The 21129-nt window shown below is 48.5% G+C and overlaps 1 protein-coding gene across 1 annotated transcript in view; it reads right to left on the reverse strand.

Moving 5' to 3' along the window:
• The window catches only part of IPO4 (importin 4), a 33203-nt gene that overhangs the window by 11531 nt on the left and 543 nt on the right, over positions 1–21129 (reverse strand). Inside the window, exons 2-19 of the mRNA XM_020810480.3 lie at positions 20010–20096; positions 18804–18883; positions 17352–17393; positions 15905–16034; positions 15603–15782; positions 13673–13738; positions 9917–10018; positions 9553–9636; positions 8021–8182; positions 7331–7384; positions 7120–7229; positions 6668–6776; positions 5408–5537; positions 4123–4236; positions 3492–3605; positions 2381–2504; positions 1611–1722; positions 602–720 (exon numbers count right to left, since the gene is read on the reverse strand). Coding sequence (XP_020666139.3) covers positions 602–720; positions 1611–1722; positions 2381–2504; positions 3492–3605; positions 4123–4236; positions 5408–5537; positions 6668–6776; positions 7120–7229; positions 7331–7384; positions 8021–8182; positions 9553–9636; positions 9917–10018; positions 13673–13738; positions 15603–15782; positions 15905–16034; positions 17352–17393; positions 18804–18883; positions 20010–20096 — 1919 coding nt within the window. The remainder of the gene's footprint in view (positions 1–601; positions 721–1610; positions 1723–2380; positions 2505–3491; positions 3606–4122; positions 4237–5407; positions 5538–6667; positions 6777–7119; positions 7230–7330; positions 7385–8020; positions 8183–9552; positions 9637–9916; positions 10019–13672; positions 13739–15602; positions 15783–15904; positions 16035–17351; positions 17394–18803; positions 18884–20009; positions 20097–21129) is intronic.

A 21129-nucleotide genomic window follows, 5' to 3' on the forward strand; every position in this document is an offset into this window, starting at 1 on the left:
ACGCAACAGGATTTCAGCCAAGAACTGGAAGCTGTTCCAGCAGCTGGAAGAAGGAGAGAAGGGAAAGACCTCCATCCACCCTCCTGAACAACCAATTATTTCCACTCTGCTCCTCCTCAACTGTATGGTATACAAGTGGAATGAATGATTGAATGAATGAATGAATGAATGAATGAATGAATGAATGAATGAATGAATGAATGAATGAATGAGCAGTACCGCATCACGCTATTCATTCAGGCTGGCGAATATTTTAAGAAGCTGCCCCTGAGTTGTTTTGCTTTATTTCCAGGTTGTGTCTTTTTTTATATAGCAAGCCTGTGGGCAGGAAATGTTTTGTTGCTGCTGTTTCTTAAAAGCTACTCGTACTTAAGCTGAAATGAATCTCTATCCAGCAGAGCAGGCAGTAAATGCCAGATTAAGTCCATAAATTTGAATAGTGAGACATATTTTTTTTTTAAAAAAAAGACCGACATTATCATTGTGCTGCAGCTTCAGAAACACAGCTTAGGGGCACTGTTGGAATTGCACGCCTCTTATCCTGGTGACCTGCCAGTTCTAGCTTCCCAGTGACATTCTGGGCTTTCTCAGTGCTAATTACCCTGTGAGTTCAGAATCATCATCCTCTTCCTCGTCGGTCAGGCTCTCGTCCCCCTCCACTTCGGCCTCCTCTTCCTCGTCGTCAAAGATGAGGAAGGAATTCCCGGAACTGACCGGAAGCTGGGCAAAACGAAAAACAAAAGACGCGGAGAAATGGATGAGAGACTGAAGACACATGTTAGACGAGGTCGTTGAGTTCGTTTGTGCTAGCATAGGAGAGCCCAAAAATTAAAAACCGAAAAATAAGGAAAAGTGTTTTTTTGGCATCTTTGAGACAAACTGCTGTATTTTAATGTGAGCTTTTGTGGACAAGGTCTGAGGAAGGGGACTTGTCCATGAAAGCGCACGTTAAAATATAGCAGTTAGTCTTTAAGATGACATAACCTTTTTCCTTTTTAAACACTGGATTTTTTTAATGGTTTAAATTTTTAAAAAATCAATTTGATTTTTTAAAAAATCATTGATTTTATTGGCCTTGGGAAGGAAGCACTGAGGTTTACCAAAACAACAACAACAACAACAACAAAAACAACAACAACCTGTCTTGATCAGAATAGGAGTGGACGTCTTGGTTTCGGCCAAGGCGGATGTCCATCCAAGATCCAGGGGCAGGCAGGCAGATGTTCACTACCCTGGGCATTTTATATGAATAAAACATGAAACCCTCCCAACCAACCCGGTTCCAGCCCAATAGATCAACACAATAAATACGGCGACACACCAACTCAAAAACAATTAAGAAAAAAAAGGACGGATCTAAATTTAAAAAAAAAATGATATTAATAACACCTGGAGATGCATTCTTACAGGCTGCTTTATAGAGTTCGGTCTTTACTAGTTTCCTAAATATCAGGAAGGGCAGAATCTGGCACACTTTGTTTGGAAGCGTGTTCCTCAGCGTAGGGGCCACCGCCGAGAAGGCCCCGTTCCTTGCTGCTGGCTTTGTTTACAAAATAAAGACTGAGAGGTCCGGTATCCTGTGCCAGAGACAACAGTCGCTTGGGCCTCACCTGAACGCTCTCCGTTGATTTGATGGAATAGAGCATGAGCGTGGTGATGCGAGGCAGGAAGGGAGCGATTGCATCCTCCAACACTGTTGTGAGTGAGCCAAAGAGGCTGTACCTACGATAGCAAAAAGCATCCGCATTTCTCACGGGCTTCCGTTTTCAGGTGGGCAAAGACAACGGGGAGCCCTCCTGCTAAACGAGACCCCCAAAGTGAACTGTGGGAATTCTGGTTTGATCCCAGCTCTGGAATGCAACCAAAGCAGAGCTTTAAGAACGGGTGAGAAGGATAAAGAGAGGGGACATCTAACATAACCACAGTTAAGATCAACTCCGTGGACGGTTCCCCCCCAAAACTTGCCAAATGGGACTTTTTCGGACTACCATTTCCATGGGTGGCGGAGGGATTGTGGGAGCTGTAGTCCAAGAAAGCCATTTCTCCAGACATTTCTAGATAACCCATGGGATTCACCCAACACCATTTCGCCCCAAATGTATCTGATTCTCATCTGATCTCAAAAGCCAAAAAATGGCCCCTAAGTAGGACTTGGTGGAAACAGCCAGATGCTACCTTGGGAAAAGAGGCAGCATGGCTCAGAAGGGGAGCATCTGCACCCTCAAAATCTCCAGGGAAGGCGAGGCACATATCCCATTCGTGGCTAAATCCATAGGGAGCAGCTGCACCCCAGTCCAAGCTGATCACATGATGGTCCCTGGCTCATTAGAAGCCACCTTTCCGTCTGTGTCCCTAAGTCCAAAGGGCAGCGTCCACTCACGTGCACCTCCGCAAGTCCGGATCGTCCACTTTGTCACAGAGGTCCAGCCCAAGCCGACAGCACTGCTCGGCCAGCGGTAAGAAGACGTCCCGGTTCAAGACGGTGGCCAGGACGGACAGAGTCTCTGGAAGGGAAAACCAGAGTGTGTGTGGTGGGAATAGAAGGTGAGGTGCAGATAGAGGATGATAGAAAAACAGGAACAGGTTTTGTGGGTAACTGGCATCACACCCTCTTTCCTGCATCTCCTGTCCGTTTAATTAGTGTTAAATAATAGTAATGGTATGCTGTCAAGTCAATTCTGACTTCTGATGACCCTTTGCCAGGATTTTCTAGGTAGAGAATATGCAGAAGTAGTTTACTCTTCCCTTCTTCCGGGGGTCCCCTGGGACTACTGTGCAGCTGGCCCAAGGCCACCCAGGCTGGCTTTTCTCCCAGGAGGCCCACGGTGGGGGAATCAAACTCCTAACTTCTGTCTCCACCACCGGATCCCTCTCTGGAGCTATCCAGCTGAAACAGGCACAGGCGTTTTGCCGAGCAACCGTGTGAAAAATCCTTGCCAACCTACAGCGGCTTGATTAGTGCTGTATAGATGAGTTTGCCAACTCACGAGGAGCAAAACAGGACCGAGACACGGGAAGATTTCAGTTTTTTCAGGGTCTTTCTGTTTTAAATCCGAGCCTGCCAGAGCTCACGAAAGTCAGGTTTTTTGGTGACGGCCATTTGCCGCTTCCCTAGGGCAGCATGGCCGCTACTCTGTCACGTGGAAGAATAAGCAAAGAAGGGGGGGAAGGCAGATGCCTGCCCCAAAGAGCTTCCAAACTCCATGGTCAACTATATAGCAGAGATGAGCAACTTTCTGGGAGTCTAGCAGCTGATTTTCCCCTCCCCTCTCTCTCTCTCTCCCATGAAAACCAATACAAGAGAAAATAAAAGCCAGAAGTCCTTGACTATCCAATCACAGCTTTGTTTTTGAGGACTGGGGGGTGTTTTTAAGTCCAGATCGATCACTCCTGGAAAACGGGTTACTTCTGGTGAGGAAAACTGGTAGGGTTTTTTTGGGACGATGGCGAGGCACACCCTCAGTGTCAAAAGCGATAGAAGCCTTGCTCACCGATGGACTGAATCTGGACTGGTCTGAGGTCCTCTTGGACGGTGAGCAGGTAACCCATCAGGTGGTCCATGATGGCCTGGAAATATGGCAGGATGGAGTCCTGGGCCGCCTGGGCTAGAGACCATGGAACGAGAGAAGACAAGCACGATCAGGTTCACCTGGGGAAGCCATCATCAAAAGATCCCGGCACTCCGTTCCTCCCCTTCCCTGGCCGATCTATAGGGACCTGGAGGCGATGGGAGCACACCCAATTCAAACCCCCTCTTCCGTCCCCTTACAAAGAATCGAGGGATCCTGTCTCATCACCCCCCTTCTGTGCCCTCTTTCACCAACATGATTTTTTTAAAAAAAAACATGTGATCTGGAGAGCAGGAAATACATTGCTGGGTTTCCATCCAAGACCCTGGGGCCAGCCTCTGTGAATGGAGCCTTCCAAAGAAGAGGATTGTTTGAAATATAATGAAGGTACAGAACCTCTTTTCAGCCGGGGCTTCCAGAGCCCCTGCCTCCCAAGGTTGGCTTGTCTTCAGCCCACCTGTTTCTGGAGGACCCCGTCCCAAAATAGGTTCTTCCTAAGATGCTCAGGAGAGACGCAACGGGCTTAAAGCAACTGGACCCGATCAAAGCATACCAATGGCTCCGATGGCACTGACGGCCAGCTCCTTGCAACGGGGGCTGCCGGGGTGGCTTAGGGTGGTGAGCATCCGTTCCATCAAGGATGGGAGGTATGGCGTGATCTTGTCTCCTAGGGCCAGAGTGATAAGAGAAGATTGGGATAACAGGATGATAAAATTAAAAGAGAGAAAGAGCCAGGGTGAAACCATTCACGAGATACCCAGGCCCTGGATCACATGCAAAAGAGAAGCTGAAATACTGGATTCTGTTTCAGATTTCCATTTTGGCTAAACTCCTCTAGCTGCGTAGCAGACGTGCATGGAATTGCAGAGCAGAATGAGTGTCAAGTCCCCCTGGAGTAGGCCACCCCTTATGGTCTCATTAACTGGCGCTTGCAGTCTCAACGACTCACTCTGAGACTTTGGCAAAAAAAAGAATAAAAAGGTTTCATTTACTCACAGTTGAATAGATCAAAAAACAGCACATTGTACAAAAAAAAATGACTGCTTCCAGCAACAGGCCTCAGCACACTAGCCTGCTTCCAGCAGACTCCTGCGGACTACATTCTCTGACTGCCTTAACAGCATAACTACTAACTTCTAGCAGACTAAAAAGAGAGGCAAAAAGACTCTTAAGCCGAGAGGCGTGGCTCTCCTCAAAATCAGAGGAAGGGAAGGAACCATTGGTTACTGCTGGGGTGATTGGCAGTCACTCCGGCCAGGCCCACTGAAGGCAGCATACGAGGTTGTAATACCTCCAAGAGATTCTTAGGGGTGCCTTCATGCGGTCCAGGAGACCCATCCTCGAGGCTGTTCCCTATGGGCCTTGGCTGCTTCAGAGTCCCACACACACACACCCCACAGACGGGTGACATTTTACACACCCTGGAGTAGCATTGCTTCCTTTAAACAAGGTTTAGCTTTCCACCACCTTTTAAGAGCAAAAAGGGTGGGGCTTTCTTGCAAGCCCAGAAATGGACTTTACAGCTGTTTCCAGTTTGGGGGCTTCTTTTACATGGGGTGGTGGTGGAGGATGGGACTGTGCTACTCCCGTTCCGGCCCAGAGGGAGGCTCTTAGCCCACAGAATCCATTAGCTTGCCTTTGTTTGAGCTCAACACACTAGAAATGGATTGCTTAATGCAGTCCATGGGCTTCAAGCGCCTGGCATATACAGTATCATCATCCTCTTAGCAGAGACCGAAACTATGGAGAGAGAGAGAGAGAGAGAGAGAGAGAGAGAGAGAGAGAGAGAGAGAGAAGAGGTGGAACGAGGGCCGGCCCAACTGGACAGGGGCTCTCACCGAGATTCTCCACAAAGTTCTCCAGGGCATAGTAGGCTTTGGCCATGTGGCTCGTGTGGGCCACTTGGATGCCTTCCAGGTAGCGCAGAAGGAGCGGCATGATGTCATCGGCGTATCGGGCTATATCGGGCTATTAAGTCCCACCGAAGGCGAGAAGCAGGGAGGAGAAAGAGAGAGATTTAAAGCATTTTTTGGTGTGCGTCTGTCCTCCAGCAGACACGAGACTTTGCACTTCTAAGAACTGTCCTACGTCCTTGGAAAAGAGAAATAATTGCACAACCTCCAGCAAAAAAAAATTTTTTTGCCACCTTGATGAGATTCCCCCCTCTTGAGAACAAGCAACTGGCGTTGGGTAAAAATGAGCACGTTATTCAGGATGCTGGCCCCACAACTTGAACGTTGAAGAAGGAAAAGAAAAAAAAAAGACACAGCATTGCTATTAATTCTCACTGACTTCTTTTAAGAATTCCACAGGCAAAATTTTGGGAGTTATTTCTTTATATATTTAAAATATTTTACCCTGCCTTTCTCCTTAAAAGGAGCCCACAAACACAGATGGACAGACTTCCAGATTGTGCCCCCCACACCTAAAAGGTCATTGGCTTTTCAATTTAAAAAAAGAGAGAGAAAATTGCAGTGGAGAGTCCTGGGAGCTGCCTTTGTCCCAGAAGTGCCCTCTACAGAGCTTAACGGGCAGTGAAACTACAACTCCCAGCGTCCTCCGAGGACTGGATCTCACAGGACAACCATGTAACATAAGGGGTGGTTCACACCAGGCCCTGCTGAGCATGGAGGGCGCTGGGAGTTGAAGTCTCGCTTCCCATTAGGCTCTAGCGGAAGGGCACCTCCTGAAGAGCTACAACTCCCAGCATTCACTCTTGTGGTTTTCTTTTTTTAAAATAAATAAATAAATAACAGCAGATAAGAGCACGACAGGGTCCAAGGTAAAACCGAGAAATCCTTTTCGGGGGGGGGTGGTGTCAAACTCTAGAGAGGTCTGCAGATTTGCATTTGTGGGCTACAACTCCCAGACCGAGGCCTGGGGGGATTCTGGGAGAATCCTAGGAGCCGGAGTCCCAAAACAGGAAAAGAGCACCGTCTGAGGGGGGACCTTGCAAGTCCAAAAGGAGCTCCTCACCAAGAAGGGCCCGGCCTTTTCTACCCTAGAGGGGAGAGGCTTCTCTTCAGCGGGCGGACGATCGACGCCTGATTAGACGAAGGACCCTTCCACACACACCCCTCACATCACACCTGGCTCACCTGCAGGTTCTCGGAGAACTGCCCCAGGGCGAAGAGCGCCGCGTTACGCACCACCTGGCTCTCGTCGAGCAGGGCCCGGCACACCACCTGAAGCATGGGCTGGAGATGCCTGCAATCACAGGGAAGGTTTCTCTCCATTAGACCCCATTCAGTGCCTTCTCCGTGTGACCGACTTCCAGGTTGTGCCGCGTCACCAGGGTGCAATACCTGGCCAAGGTACGCTGCGGTAACTTTATACGAACACCAGGCAAGAAAACATGCCGCAGGAAAGGCGAACCCGACAGGGTGAGAGGGGGCGAAGCCTGCGAGGTGTAGCTGCACCCCTTATGGGGGAACCCCCCCCCCCCACAATCTCCAGGATCCCCATAGCAGGCTTAGCTCAGCTATGGGGATTCTGGGACATGTCATGCCAAGAGGAAGATTTCGCTGAGCTTGAAGCACGAGGCACGTACTTTTTCCGGATGTGATCCCCGCAGCCTTCCGCCAAGACGGCCAAACACATGAGGCCGGCCTTCCGATGGTAGGGATTCGGGCTCAGAAGCGCTGGTTCCATCAGAGGAGTCTAACAGAAAGGAAAGACAGCGGCTTTAAAAAAAACAAACCATTTCTCCACCTCCTTTCTATTTCAAGTTCCTTGTTTCTTAATGTGTTTCTCACACTCACCAGGTGGGGGAAGAGCTTCTCCGGGGGCAGCTGCAGGGCTAACATATCCACCACCTGAGAGGAAAGAAAGCCACATTGCATGAGGGCCGACAGCCTGCTGGAGGAAGCTGAAGAAGGCGCACAAGGTGCTGGGAGAGCGTGCCGGAAATTGAGGGGAAGGTGGCAACGTGGGCTGGATTGAAATCAAATCGATTTAAATCATGATTCTAATTCTTTTTTTTGAGGGGACCATTTAAATCTTTCAAAATATGATTTTTTGGGGGGGACATTTAACTTTTTAAAAAATGATTTAAAAATTGTGATTATTATTATTATTTTTTAAAAGCACTGACATTTATCCACCCTGCCTGCTGGTGGGGCTTCCAGGAGAAAGGGGAATGCTAGGGGCTGAACGAGGAAAGCCCCTGCTTGAATGAGCGAGACGCCTGGGGCAGAGCGAGAGGAGGCCGCAGAGAGCTAGAGAGAGAGAACCAGGGAATGGCGGTGGAAGGGCAAAGACAGCACTCGGAGAAGAAAGGGGCTCAGAAGACGCTTGGATAGGAGAGATTGACTGACTGTGGCTGGGAAGCTGCTTGTCTAGGGGGGGACGAGGCTGGCTCTTCCGGGACTCAGCCTGAAACGGACGAGGCCGGAACGAGAGACCTCGAGAGTCAAAACAAGAGGAGGGGGTTAGCTCAGAAGGACGGAAACCTGGGCAGCGTAGTGTTTGGGCGTCTGGACCTCCGCCCGGTCTTCGATCTCCTCCTCTGTCTGTTCATCCTCCACGTCCATGTGGCCGGGGGGCGGCTCGGCGCTCATGATGGGGAAGAGGGCGTTCAGGATGGGTGGGACCAGCTTGTGCTTCAAGACAGCCTGGAAAGCAAGGAAGGAAGGAAAGGGAGACCCTTCTGAGCTGGACTGTCCCGGGTTCAACGAGGGGCACCACGGCCAACATGCGTTGGGTTGGGGTGGGGTGGGGTGGAGGGGTGGGCCTAACGTCTGGATCTGATTCGTAACCTGCCTCCCTGCCCAGAGCAGGACTCCAGATGAAAACCGAGATTTCGTTAAGACTGAGACTTCAAATCCCAGAGGCCTCATTCCTGTTCAACCAAAGGCACAACGACCAACATGGGCTTCTGCTCACTGGCTTTGCTTGACCCAGTATCTAAAACTCCCTCCCGCCTTGACAGCTCAGAGACCACGGGAAAACTCCCCTGCCTTCTTCCAACATGAGGAAATGTGGGCCTTGCACTGGACAGTTTTAGGTTTCGGGGGGGGGGGTCGCCTGTGCTCTCAAAAAGAAGCTTTAGAGGGATTGTTGCTTTCGATGCGAGTTACACGTATTTAAGATCAAGCCTCCCTCTCCTCCAAAAGCCTGCTTTTTTGTGCCTGAAGGCAACATCTGAGATCAGAAAGACAATACAGGGCATCCTCTGCCTTTCCCGTGGGACTCACAAGGGTTATTATCCACAACATGGATTTCAGGTGACCACAATTTAAAGGTCAAAACCTGATAGACGCAAATGCATATGTGAAGCAGACAAAAGCTGTGGCACTTTAAAAGCAATGTTTTACAAGTCTAGCATTAAAAGCGACACTGAGTTTTAAAGACACACATTATAATTTGACACTCATCTGCTAATACTGTTTTGCTCAGCAAGAGAACAACTGCAGAAGGCTTGCCTGGATAAACATGTCTTTGCCTGCTGACGGAAAGACAACAGGGAGGGGACAACAGTCCAGCCCCCCCATGGGAGGAAGCGATGCCACCGAGATGGCCTTCTTTTGTGCCCCCCATGGATCAAGGGGCGTACCTTGGTTTACAAAATTAATGCGTCCTCCGGGACATCACATCATATGGAAATTTCGTAAACTGACACGCAGATTGCGCTAGGAATGGGGTCGGCGCTAGAAACCTCCAGGAGCGATGCATCCTGGGAGGAAACCCTTTCGTACAGCGGAGTAAAAGAAAAGAACGCAAACCAGGGCATTCTTTTCTATGGATTTCGGTTCGTAACCTGAAAATTACGTGAATCAAGGCTTTCGTAAAGCGAGGTACCGCTGTAATGGCCTCCCACAAGATCTCTGAGCCTCGGCTGGTTGGAAGGGCGGGGGGAGAAACCCTCCTTCTGAAAGCCTAGATTGTAAAGTTCATAAAACTTGTGTTCTGAATGGTGTTTGGACAAGGCTCTAACGAAGTTGGAAGGGGGACCCCTACGACGGCGAACTTCGTCGTAACTCACCTTGCTCTTGAGTGAGATGAGGAAGTTGATGCAGGATAAGGCCTTCACTCGGAGACTGTCCCCCAGCGCCTGGTTGGAAGCCACCTACCAAGTGTGGGGTTGAAAAGTTTCACTCGGAAGCCGTGGTTCCCCAACCTTGGGTCACCCGGCTGTCCTTGGACTTGTGACGCCCGGAAAACCCCAGCCAGGGCAGCCGGGGGGAGAAGGCTTCACGAGAGAGGTGGTCCTGGAACATCTAGGGGACCCAAAGGCTGGGAGCCCTGAACTCAAGACCTGTTCCTTCTCCAGAGAGGAGGGGGGGCATGACCCGGCAAAGGGTGGGCAGAGAGGGTCAAGGAAAGAACCCCCCCCCCCCGGCATTCACCTCCAGGAAGAAGCCAACAATCTCTGGGACGTGCTGGGCAATGATGGAAACCTCGGTCCCCATGAGCTCGTCAAAAACCTCCATTGTTTCGCTGGCCTGGGCCTGGGGGGGTCAAGGAGAGAGGAAGATGATGGTGGCGTCAAGCCAAGGACCCAATGGACACACGCATGAGGTCGCCCAAGGAGGCGGTGGGTCGGCAACCTCATACCCTGAGCCAAGGGTGGCCCATCCAAAATTCCCCAGATAATGCCCCCCTTTCCCCAGTACACTGTATCCGGCAGGTTTACTTCTAGTTTGATTTTTTAAAATTTCTTTCCTTGGCGTAATAGTTATGGACAGCAAAAACTTTTAAGTCACATTTTGTTCCTATTTTGCATTTTGGGACCGCCTCCCCATCAAGAAAGGGACATGGTGGTGCTGCGGGCTGAACCGCAGAAGCCTGTGCTGCAGGGTCAGAAGACCAGCAATCGTAAGATCGAATCCACGCGACGGAGTGAGCGCCCGTCGCTTGTCCCAGCTCCTGCCAACCTAGCGGTTTGAAAGCATGCAAATACAAGTAGATAAATAGGGATCACCTCGGTGGGAAGGTAACAGCGTTCCGTGTCTAAGTCGCACTGGCCATGTGACCACGGAAGATTGTCTTTGGACAAAACGCTGGCTCTATGGCTTGGAAACGGGGATGAGCACCGCCCCCTAGAGTCGGACACGACTGGACAAAAATTGTCAAGGGGAACCTTTACCTTTACCCGTCAAGATCCGACGGGCCTCTTTCTTCTGGAGTTTTTTTTTTTAAAAGTTGCCCAAAGCTACACTTTTCAAAGAAGCCTTTAGAGATCATCCTCCAGTGAGTCGGCCACCTTCGTAGCTGAGGTCTGTCGATGTCACCTGGTTTCTCTTCGTCAGCTTATTTATTGGTTTGTGTTTTAATCGGTTTGCCCCTTGCTTTATTATTTTTACTTTTCAGATGGAGTGGGGGAGCAATCGAGTCTGTATCACATTCTAAGACCACCCAGAGTCGTGGGGCATGGTATGCATGCTAGAAATAAATAAATATTCCAATAAGCACTGGAAGGTCGAGAGCTTCTCTTGAGGCTGAATTGGGCCTTCTGGTTGAAAGGGATTCTTAACGTGGCACACGAGCAAGCCTGCAGGGTCGCACAGGGCGAACTCTACATACAGTCATGAGCGAAGTCAAGGGCCGTGTCTGCTCAGTGTGAGAACCCGCAGTTCATGGCTTGCTAGGATATGTAGAACCCACCTCCGTCTAACAGGGTGTGCTTTTCTAACTAAGCAGAAACAGCCCCCCTGAACCCATGGTTTGCTGCTGGCTTACATAAGCCAGCTTGGGAAAACCCTACCTGGTTATGAACCACGCCACTCGCCAACGTGGCTTGTCCCCGGCTGAAAGAGAAGCCGGTCCTCAAACCGGAGCTGGCAGGAAGGCCGGGACAGAGAGAAGCCGGATGCCGTGAAGGCGAGAGCCAGTTTACTGGGTTGTCTGTCGTGCGGTTGGTGGCCGAAACACACGCTCACAAAAACAGCTGTGTTGCTGCATTTGCATCTAAAGTTTTGGCACTTTTACCAAATGGCTTCCCAATGCAAAAGGGTGGATAATCTCTGAAAACGCAAGCCCCCCCCCCATTTTTACCTCTGGAGGCTCTCGAGCGCCTCTAGACAAAAACAGCTTTTAAAAATGTGTATTCACACACACACACACACATTTTTGATGGAGAATTACAGCAGGTTCTAGCAGGATCCCAAGAACAGCCTGGGAAGAGGACACATGTCAGCTGCCATGAGAGCAAACCTTCTCCTAAATAATGCACCCGGCTTCTTAAATCCAAGGCAGGGCGGTGGGACTGACCCAAGCACTGCCGCTGGAGGTAGGAATCTTGGATCTGCCAGCTCCTCATGGCAGGAAAGCTCACCGGAAAAGAACGTTTTTGAAGAAGCAAGGTAAGGCTGACCTCTCTCGTCTTGAATCAAACAAGAATGAAAAATCTGGTGGGTTCTTTTTTTGGGGGGGGGGGCAGACAGAACAAATAAGGAGGGCCAGAAACCATGTAAAGGCAGGCTGGAAATCCAAAGGGGTTGCCATGGATACCTTCAGTACACCCACATTAAACCAAGGGCAATAATTAGGCATAAAAGTGGGGCAGCCGTGGGATTTGGGAATTTCAGCTTCTGAGGTTATGCTGACTCCGGTTGCAAGAGACAAGGAGACCCTGATTTGGGCTGGCCTTTAAAGAAACAGGCCAAAAAAGAGGAGAAACTTAAGATTTCACCAGCCCCTTTTAAACAGTTCATCTCCACTCCCTTCAAGTTTTTTCTGAGGCGCTGCCTACACAAGCGAACACAAAAGCAAGCTGTAAGAAGAGGCAGAAGGGGCGTCTTTCAGAGCCCTTTCCTCAAAATAATTCCTATCAGAGGAACAACGCTTCAAAAACACTGACAGGGCCTTTCTTGGAGGTAAAACATGGCAAACAACTTCCAAGGGTCCTCAAAGACTCTGGGAGGCATGACCCACCCCTTCAGTGAGAACAAAGCCAGTGCGTTTTGACATATATAGTGGTGCCCCGCAAGATGATGTTAATTCGTTCCGTGAAAATCGCTGTTTTGCGAAAACATCGTCTTGCGAAATGCAGTTCCCCATTGGAATGCTTTGAAATCCATTTAATGCATTCCGATGGGAAAAAATCATTGTCGTTTTGCGAAAATCACCCATAGGAAAACTGTTTTGCGAAGCGTGGATCAGCTGTCAAAATTGCTGTCTTGCGAAAAACGGTCCCGAAAACACCCGTTTTGCAAGTCGTGGACTTAGCTGTCAAAATTGTGAAAAACGGTCCCGAAAAAAACCCATCTTGCGAAAAACGGTCAAAAAAAAAGTCTCGTGAAGCACGGACCTAAACATCATCCAGCGAAAATCGCCCATAGGAAACACCATTTTGTGAAGCGCTATAGCGATCGCAAAAACTCATCGTCTAGTGAAAAAACCATTTTGCGAGGTAATTGTCTAGCGGGGCACCACTGTAAAAGGAAGGAAGGAACTGGGGAAGGAGGGAGGGAGGGAGGGAGGGAGGGAGGGAGGGAAGGAAGGATGGAAGGAAGGAAGCTAGTGCCGGGTTTTTGTGGGCTGAAGGACTTTTGGATGAGTTCCTCTGCCCTCTTCCCAAGCACCTTGTAAGTGACCAGCCGGTGACTTGCCATCGACCTCAAATACCCTAAAGGACGGGGAATATATTTACAAGGCCAATTGCACCCTTCAGTTCTTTGGGAGCACGACTGGCATGGGGAGGAATGTGCAATTTGGAGACATGCTTAACTACGTCTTGGGGAAGATCATCATCACTACCACCATCTGAGAACTGCAGAGCTGGAAGGGACCCAATGGATCATGGAGTCCAGCCCCTGTGAAGGAGGCCCAGTGGGGGGGGGGAAATCGGGCCCCCAACCTCTGGCCTCGCAGCCAGAGACGTAAACCAAAAGGTTATGCTTCGCTCGTCCGAGGACAAGACTTCAGAACCCCCTCCAAAAGGTACATGCTAAGAACATGCAAGGCGTGACCAAGCAGGTCACTCTGCACAGAGCAAATGTGCACCGTGCAATCGAAAAACCCCGGGTGAGTGAAACAGACGGGTTGGGAGGGTTGCCCCCGTTTGCCCCTAAGACGAGGCAGACTCACACCCCATTCTAAAACGCTCAGGGCAGGCAAGGGCTGCCTCCCAAGGACAGGCTGGGCAACCCCCCCCCACCTACCTCATCAACGGCAATAAGTTCGCGGATGGCCATGATCACTTTAGGCACCATGGAAGACATCAGGTTCTAGAAGCAGAAAAAGAGAGGGTTTTTTTCCAGGTTTTAGGGTGGGGAGGGAGACCAAGCTGAAGAATATTTTTTAAGAAATGTCAGGGGAAGCCTTTCAACTCCAAAAACCAACCCACCAACTCCTGCAAGACATAAAGAACCCCTACAGATGGAACGGGAAACAACCAGAGGGTTGGAAATACCTGTAGCATTGAATAAATAGCATTGGATCGCTTTGTTCTGAACCGTGAAGCTTTGCTTTCAGAAAATACTGTCAGGTGGGCAGCCTTCAGATCAAGTATTCGGTTGGGTTAAAAAGTCAACCTTTGCAAACCTGTCTCCACCCAGACAGACCACACGGCTATGGAGCTGGGCTTTGGGGGTGTCTATTTGCATTCTGAAACGACAAAGCCTAGATTCCCCAGACAGCATAGATGCTGGCAGCTGTAGGCCAAATATGGAGTTATAGGCACACCTCTAATCCGGGCAATGGTGGCTGGGGACAATGGGAGCGATAAACCACTACATCGGAATGGGGAAGTCTGTCCTACAGCTATACGTGCAAATATCACTTAAAGCAAAGCATCGCTTTCCCCTGGAAAGGGCTATTTTAGCCATGTGTGCAGATTTAATCCACTAACTAATAAAATAAAACTCAGGTCAATTAATCTACTTAGATGTCTTTAATTGCACTATAGTCTTATCACTTCATAGATGCTATAGGCTTTAAACCATGCATGTCCCTGAGAACATGCATGCAGTCAAGACTGACCCCACGGCACAGTGGTTAAACTGCATTACCGCAGTGAAGACTCTGCTCACCACCTGAGTTCGATCCCAAAGAGCCCAAGTAGCCAGCTCAGGGTTGACTCCGCCTTCCATCGTTCTGAAGTTGGTCAACTGAGTGCCCTGCTTGCTGGCGGTGGAGGAGCGAAAAGGCACATCGGAAAGAGCTTCAAAAGCAGGGAAACGGAGATCAAAGAGCCCTTTCCAATGTGCCTTTTCGCTCCTGTAAAAGTGCCCTAAACTGTTTGAAAAGTGTTTTAAATGCTTGCTATTGTTAGCCCACCTCCTGAACCCTATGCAAACTTAATGTGGTGTTGTTCTGAGTCTTTGTTAATTTTTGGTGATTTTTTGTTTTCTCTCTCATTGAAATGTATTGGACGGACAGTTCAATAGAGTTCAATGAGGGAAAAACAAAAAATCACCAAAAATTAACAACGACTCAGAACAACACCACATTAAGTTTGCATAGGTTTCAGGAGGTGGGCTAACGATTGCAAGCATTTAAAACAGGTTTCAAACAATTTAAGGCACTTTTAAATGAGGGAAAATAGACATCGTTGTGCGAAAATCCCCCATAGGAAACATCGTTGTGGGAGGCGGCAAATTTATCAGAAAAAGCCATTGTTGTGTGAATTCATCGTTGTGTGAGGCACCCGTTGTGCAAGGCACCACTGTATTTTGGACCAGAATACCCAGCCTCTGACCATGTTACTCCAAGTAAGAGCTTTTCGACACCGTGACTTTACCCAGCTCTACATAACCATGGCTGAGATCCCCTGGCACTTTCCACAGCGTAAAGTTATAACTGTGGACGTTTTCAGGAAGTTATGCTATGGCAATCCGCCCTGGGGACCCCGATTGAGCGACGGACCGCTCATCCAGCTGTGCAACTGCTTTTGCGACATGGCTCACCGGATACGTCCTCCAGCCTGATGTAAATTTCCCAGCTGCTTCCACAACTTTTGAATTATGCAGGCATAGCTACGCAACAGGATAGGGGGCTGATGAAAATTATTAACCTACTGGAAGGAGGGAGGGGGAATGAACCAACAAACAGGGAAGGATTGGATGGAAAAAAACCATGATGTTTACTCACCACCTCGTCCGAGCCCAGACCCGCCGCGACGGTGCTGAGGCTCCGCAGCGTGTAGTAGAGGGTGGCCGGCTGGTCCCGGCTGTTGAGGGTCTGGTGGAAAAGCCGCAGGAGATCCTTATAGTGGGGGGAAAAGACCTCGGGGTCCAGCTCCAGGGCTGAATGCAAGAGCAGTAATCCAACCTGCAGCCAGAAGGTTTTTTGGGGGGTGGGGGAGAGAAGAGGGCCTTCTGTTTTTCTCCAGGATGGTTTAATTCTGCGGCAGCTTTCCTACCTCCCGACTGTCCCATTAGCCCAGACCTCACCTGGGACTGAGTGGGGTCCCTCGAACGGGCGCCATGGTGGATGAGCTGCAGCATCTGTGGCCATTTCTCTAAGGTCTCATTTTTCAATATGACAGCAGCCAATTGGGCCAGACCTAAAGATGCCTTGTGGCTGGGGGTGGGAAGATGTTGGAGGAAGGAGAAGAAAGCTTAAGACCCAAGCCATCACAGATCACCCCGAACCGAAGCCTCATGACGGTAATGGTTTAAACTGCGGGACTGCAGCCAAAACCCTGCCCGACAACCTGGGCTCAATCCCAGGTATCCATCCGGCTGCAGGTTCGCTCAGTCTTCCATCCTTCTGAAGTTGGTAAACTGAGTACCCAGCCTGCTGAGTTAAATCGTAAATCATCTAGAGAGTGCTTTCAGTGGTATGGGACGATACACAAGCAGCACGCTTTGCTTTAGTCACACCGCTCATTCCCTTCTGTGAGCTGTCTTGTCTCCCGCCATATGAGAAAGCCGGCGTTTAAACAATTTAGATTAAATAAATAAATAGCAAAGTCTCTTCATCCTTAACCCATTTCCCCTAAAGGGCTAGCAGGACTACCTCCAAGGAAGCAAAACACCGATCGTCAGCCCTCTAACTTCCCTCTCTCTTTGCTTGCAAATTGTTAAGCATAGATTTTTGTAAGGCGAAGGGGGGGGGGGAAGGATGCAAACTCCTTGAAAACAAGCTATCTGTCAAGGAGGAAGAACATCTTTTAAAACAAACTCTTTTAAAAGGTCTTTCTCTTCAGGAAGGCTTTTAAGCAGTACTGTATGTCGTCTCAGAAATGTGAATTTTTTTAACTTCTAGATTTTGAAATATTTTTAAATTTGATTTTTTGGGGGGAAAAAGCCTCAACCTAGGTTTAACTGTTTTTTTTTTTAAATGTCTCATTTCTACCATGTTTTTAAATCTGTTGTTATATCTGTTGGGAGTCGCTCTGAGCTCCCTATGGGGAGAAAGGCGGAATATAAACAACGTACATAGATACAACTGTCTTCTTAGCACAGGATTTACAGGACTTTGGGCAACTGTGGGTCTAATACTGCCTCCTGGGCCAACATCCACAGAGAATCCAGCCTGGGCCACTATGATACGGCTGACATTCACAGGCTGAATCACAGCTGTTTCCCTTCTGCAGTACAGACCAGGCGCTCAGAGCTTCCAGGATGCTTCACTTTTCTAGGCAAGGTAAGAACCCAGTCTAATGTTGTTTGGGGAAACATTCTTCTACACACATCAGAAGCTGCCTGATCCTAGGGTCTCACACGGAGGCCTCTTCACTTTCTGAGACCCCTGGCCTCTTTTTAATAATAATAATAATAATAATAATAATAATAAAAAACTTGGGCTGCCATGAATTTAAGGTGAGACCTTCCCTCTGGAAAGCGGCCCCCCCATCCCTTCGCAACGGCCCCCTCCCTCTGCAGAAACACTCACTCTCTTTCCTTCTGTAGGGTGTTCAACACGAGGGTCTTGAGCCTGGAAGACACAAGAGTGCAGGTATTCAAGTCAACTGTATCAAGAGGTGGGGACAGAAAGCCCACTCGGGGAGCCCCCTCTTAGTCCTCGCCTCCGATTTGTGCGGAAAGGGAACCCCCACCGTCCCCACAAAGGTCAACAGGCAGCAACGGCTGCAAGCACTGCTCTTCAGCTGGGGATGATGGTGCTTCTAGTCTCATCTATTCAGAGGGCAACAAAGGAGGAAGGCTACGCTATGCCAAAAGTTAACATGAACCAAATAAAACCACTGATAGGGCAGAGGAAGAAAAATATGAACAAAGAAAGCAGAGGAAATAATAATAGGAATAACAGTAATAGTGGTGCATTGGTCATTGGGCAAAAAATATAACTTGCCAGCTTCCAAAAACCCCTGGGAACATCAGGTAGTGAAGGTGTCAAAAAATGAGGAAGTCAAGATCTTGTGGGATTTCTGGATCCAAATGCATAGGCACCTTGAACATGACACACCAGACATAGTAATGATCAAAATGTGTCAATAATTGACATTGCAATTCCAGGGGATGGCAGAGTTGAAGATAAAAAAATTGTAAAAACTAACAAAATACAGAGATTTGGCCATCGAAAGCTCTCGTTTGTGGATGAAACACACTTCCGCGGTCCCTGTCATCATTGGGGCTTTGGGAACAATATCAAGAAATTTCACACAGTACTATAAGTGGTTGCAGATCTCAGATGTCACACCATAAGAGCTACAAAAAATGGAAATATTAAGAACAGCATACATACTGCCCCGATATTTAACAGATACTTAGGTTTTTAGTTAACGCTTGTATCTGTTATATTATACCAGTCAATGTTTTTATAATTTCTTCTGGGGGTGCCCTGGGGCTGTGCAACTTGACCAAGGCCACCCAGGCTGGCACTTCTCCCGGAAAGGCACAGTAGAGGAGGGAATCGAACTCCCAACCTCTGACTTCTCAGCCAGATATTTAATTCACTGAGCTATACATCAAATTACTTATCTCAGGGCTGGGGACTCAAGTCGGACTTGAATTGCACTGGTGACCCGACTGGTGTGTTTTCCCCCCCCCCCCAATAACTCAAACTCTTGACTTGGAACCCACTTCCCCTTTTTCTGGGGAAAGGAGCTTGTTTTTAATATGGACTCAGACAGACCCAGACTTGCCAACCTCCCTGCTATTTAGCCACATACTGTCCCTGTTTATTCCTCCTGAACTCATCATATCAGGGGGGTTTTCCCCCCTACAAAACAACACATTTGTGAAGATCCACTGATCGAAATGCCTGCACTTGGGTCTAAACCTATTACACAGATGTAATACTGCCACTTAGGATGCAGTGTTTACACGTGACCAAAAGAAGGAGAAGTGAAAAGAGGAGGAGAAGCCTCCCTGCGTCAGCCCTTACGAGTCCTGTTCGATTCCACTGAGTTTCTTCCAGTGCTTGGTTAAGAGCCTTCTCACCAACACAGAAGCAAGTTGCCGGATCTGTGAAATGGGCAGATAAAGAAGAGAGAGAATCACGAGACAGTTACAGGTAAAATGGAGAAAAACAGCAAGAATTCTGGCACATGGGGGAAAAAAAAACAGCCTTCGTTATAAGGATGAAAGAGAAAAAAAAATGGTTGTCACATCAGATGTGTGGAAAAAGTCATCTGAATAGCAGCAAAAACAACACTATAAGATTTGAAAGTATTTATATCCTACATAACACACAATCTGGCCCAGGACGGAGGGAGAGGGTGGAAATCAAGACTTGTGTGTCTACTTACACCCACTGCTGCTATACGCAAGCCTAACTCCAAATCCATGGGAAAGACAGCTCTCCCCATTCAGGCACCCTCCAGATGCGGTGAAGCCTGTTGAGGAGATCTGACTGTTCTAGACAGGTACTGGAAAGGCTTGATCCCTCATTTAAGGCATTAATACACCCTTCCCAGGGGATTAAAGGTAAAGGTTCCCCTTGACATTTAGTCCAGTTGTATTCCACTCTAGGGGGCGGTACTCATCCCTGTTTCCAAGCCGCAGAGCCAGCGTTTGTCCGTAGACAATTTCCATGGCCATGTGGCCAGCGTGACTAGACATGGAACGCTGTTACCTTCCTGCTGAGGTGGTACCTATTTATCTACTTGCATTTTTACATGCTTTTGAATGGCTATGTTGGCAGGAGCTGGGACAAGCGACAGGAGCTCACTCCATCACGCGGGTTCAATCTTACGACGGCTGGTCTTCTGACCTTGCAGCACAGAGGCTTCTGCGGTTTAACCCGCAGCGCCACCACGTCCCTTCTCCAGGGGATTAAGCACCACTAAATGAAGCAGGACTCATTTGTGGTCCAAGTTTGATTGACTGGCCACTGTTCTCCCCGTAGGGAGATGCCCAGAACTGTAGAAGTACAAGGACAGCTTTAAGGAGAGGTAGCTTTGCTTCCTGTCTTCTGGGTTCTGAGAGGAAGGACTCACAAAGGAAAAGGGATTCCACTTCTGCCTTCAATCAGAACTTACACTGTCACATCGACGGATGATTCTCAGACTGAAATCCTAAGGCTACACATTTCCCAGAGAATTACGTCTAGAACACCCACTCCTACACCTTAAACCCTGTTATGACTCACCTGAGGATTCTCAGAATTTGACATCACGTGCGTAAGATGGGACAAGGCCTGGGGTTGTTTTAGAGTCTCTTTCAGTTGGGTTGTAGCCTGAGGAGAAAAACGAAGGTTTGAGCCCATTGGTGTTAAATTGATCCGAGCAAAACTCTCTGCCTCTTGCTTTCCTCCAACAGCTGCAGGCCATCCGGTGTTATTGTGGATAATCATTTTTAAGCGGTAAGCCCCATAATTGGAGAAGTTATCTTTTTGAAATATAACATCCAGCTGGCAATGCTGGCTGGTCCATCTGGGAATCATAATATTTGAAAACACATTTTTTTCCTTATCTCTGAGAGACTTGTAGGTCACTTAAACAGAAACAACAAAAAGCCAGGTACTACATTTCTGACATAGGTTTTTGTTCATTTTAGATCCCTTTGGTCAAATGGACGGGATAAAAAGAAAGCTGTTTTTTCTTCATTGTTTTTGCTGGATCTTATAACAGAGGATGGCTTGCCAGGACTTTAAAAACCAAGTACAGTATCTCAAATCAAGTTATCCATCAAAGATACTCAGTAAAAATTTCTGGCCAGAAAAAGAAACTTCTAAAGATGCTCTCACGGCACATCCTGGGATCAAGGCTTCCGACAAATTCAATGACTGACAGGTCTGGTTTCCACCCTCACCCCCTCCCCTCTTTATGAAATTTCCCGCCCCAAAACATTCTTTTCCCACCTTTCATTTCAAGCTTGGAGAAGAGAGAAAATTAGCTTTTCTGAACGATAACCCTCAAAACCTCCCAAATAGTATGTGGACCATAAAGGCTTCCTGAGTCCACCCCAGCTTCCCATTCCTTCAACCCTGAACTGCCGCTGCTCTTCCGTGCTATCCTGTTGCCTCTGACTCATGATGAAGGAGCGATTTCCAAAATGTCCAGCCCTCAACTGCCCTGCTCAGCTCTTGTAGACTTGTGGCTTCCTTGAGGGAGTCCGTCCATCTCCTAGTGGATCTTCCTCTTTTCCTGCTGCCTTCCTCCTTCCCCAGCATGATGGTCTTTTCCAGAGAATCCTGCTTTCTTGTGATGTGCCCAAATCAGGACAGTCCCAGTTTCATCATAATTATTATTATTATTTTTTGCCTCCAG

The sequence above is a fragment of the Pogona vitticeps genome, chromosome 6 (genome assembly GCF_051106095.1).
Source record: "Pogona vitticeps strain Pit_001003342236 chromosome 6, PviZW2.1, whole genome shotgun sequence".
Classification (NCBI taxonomy): domain Eukaryota; kingdom Metazoa; phylum Chordata; class Lepidosauria; order Squamata; family Agamidae; genus Pogona; species Pogona vitticeps.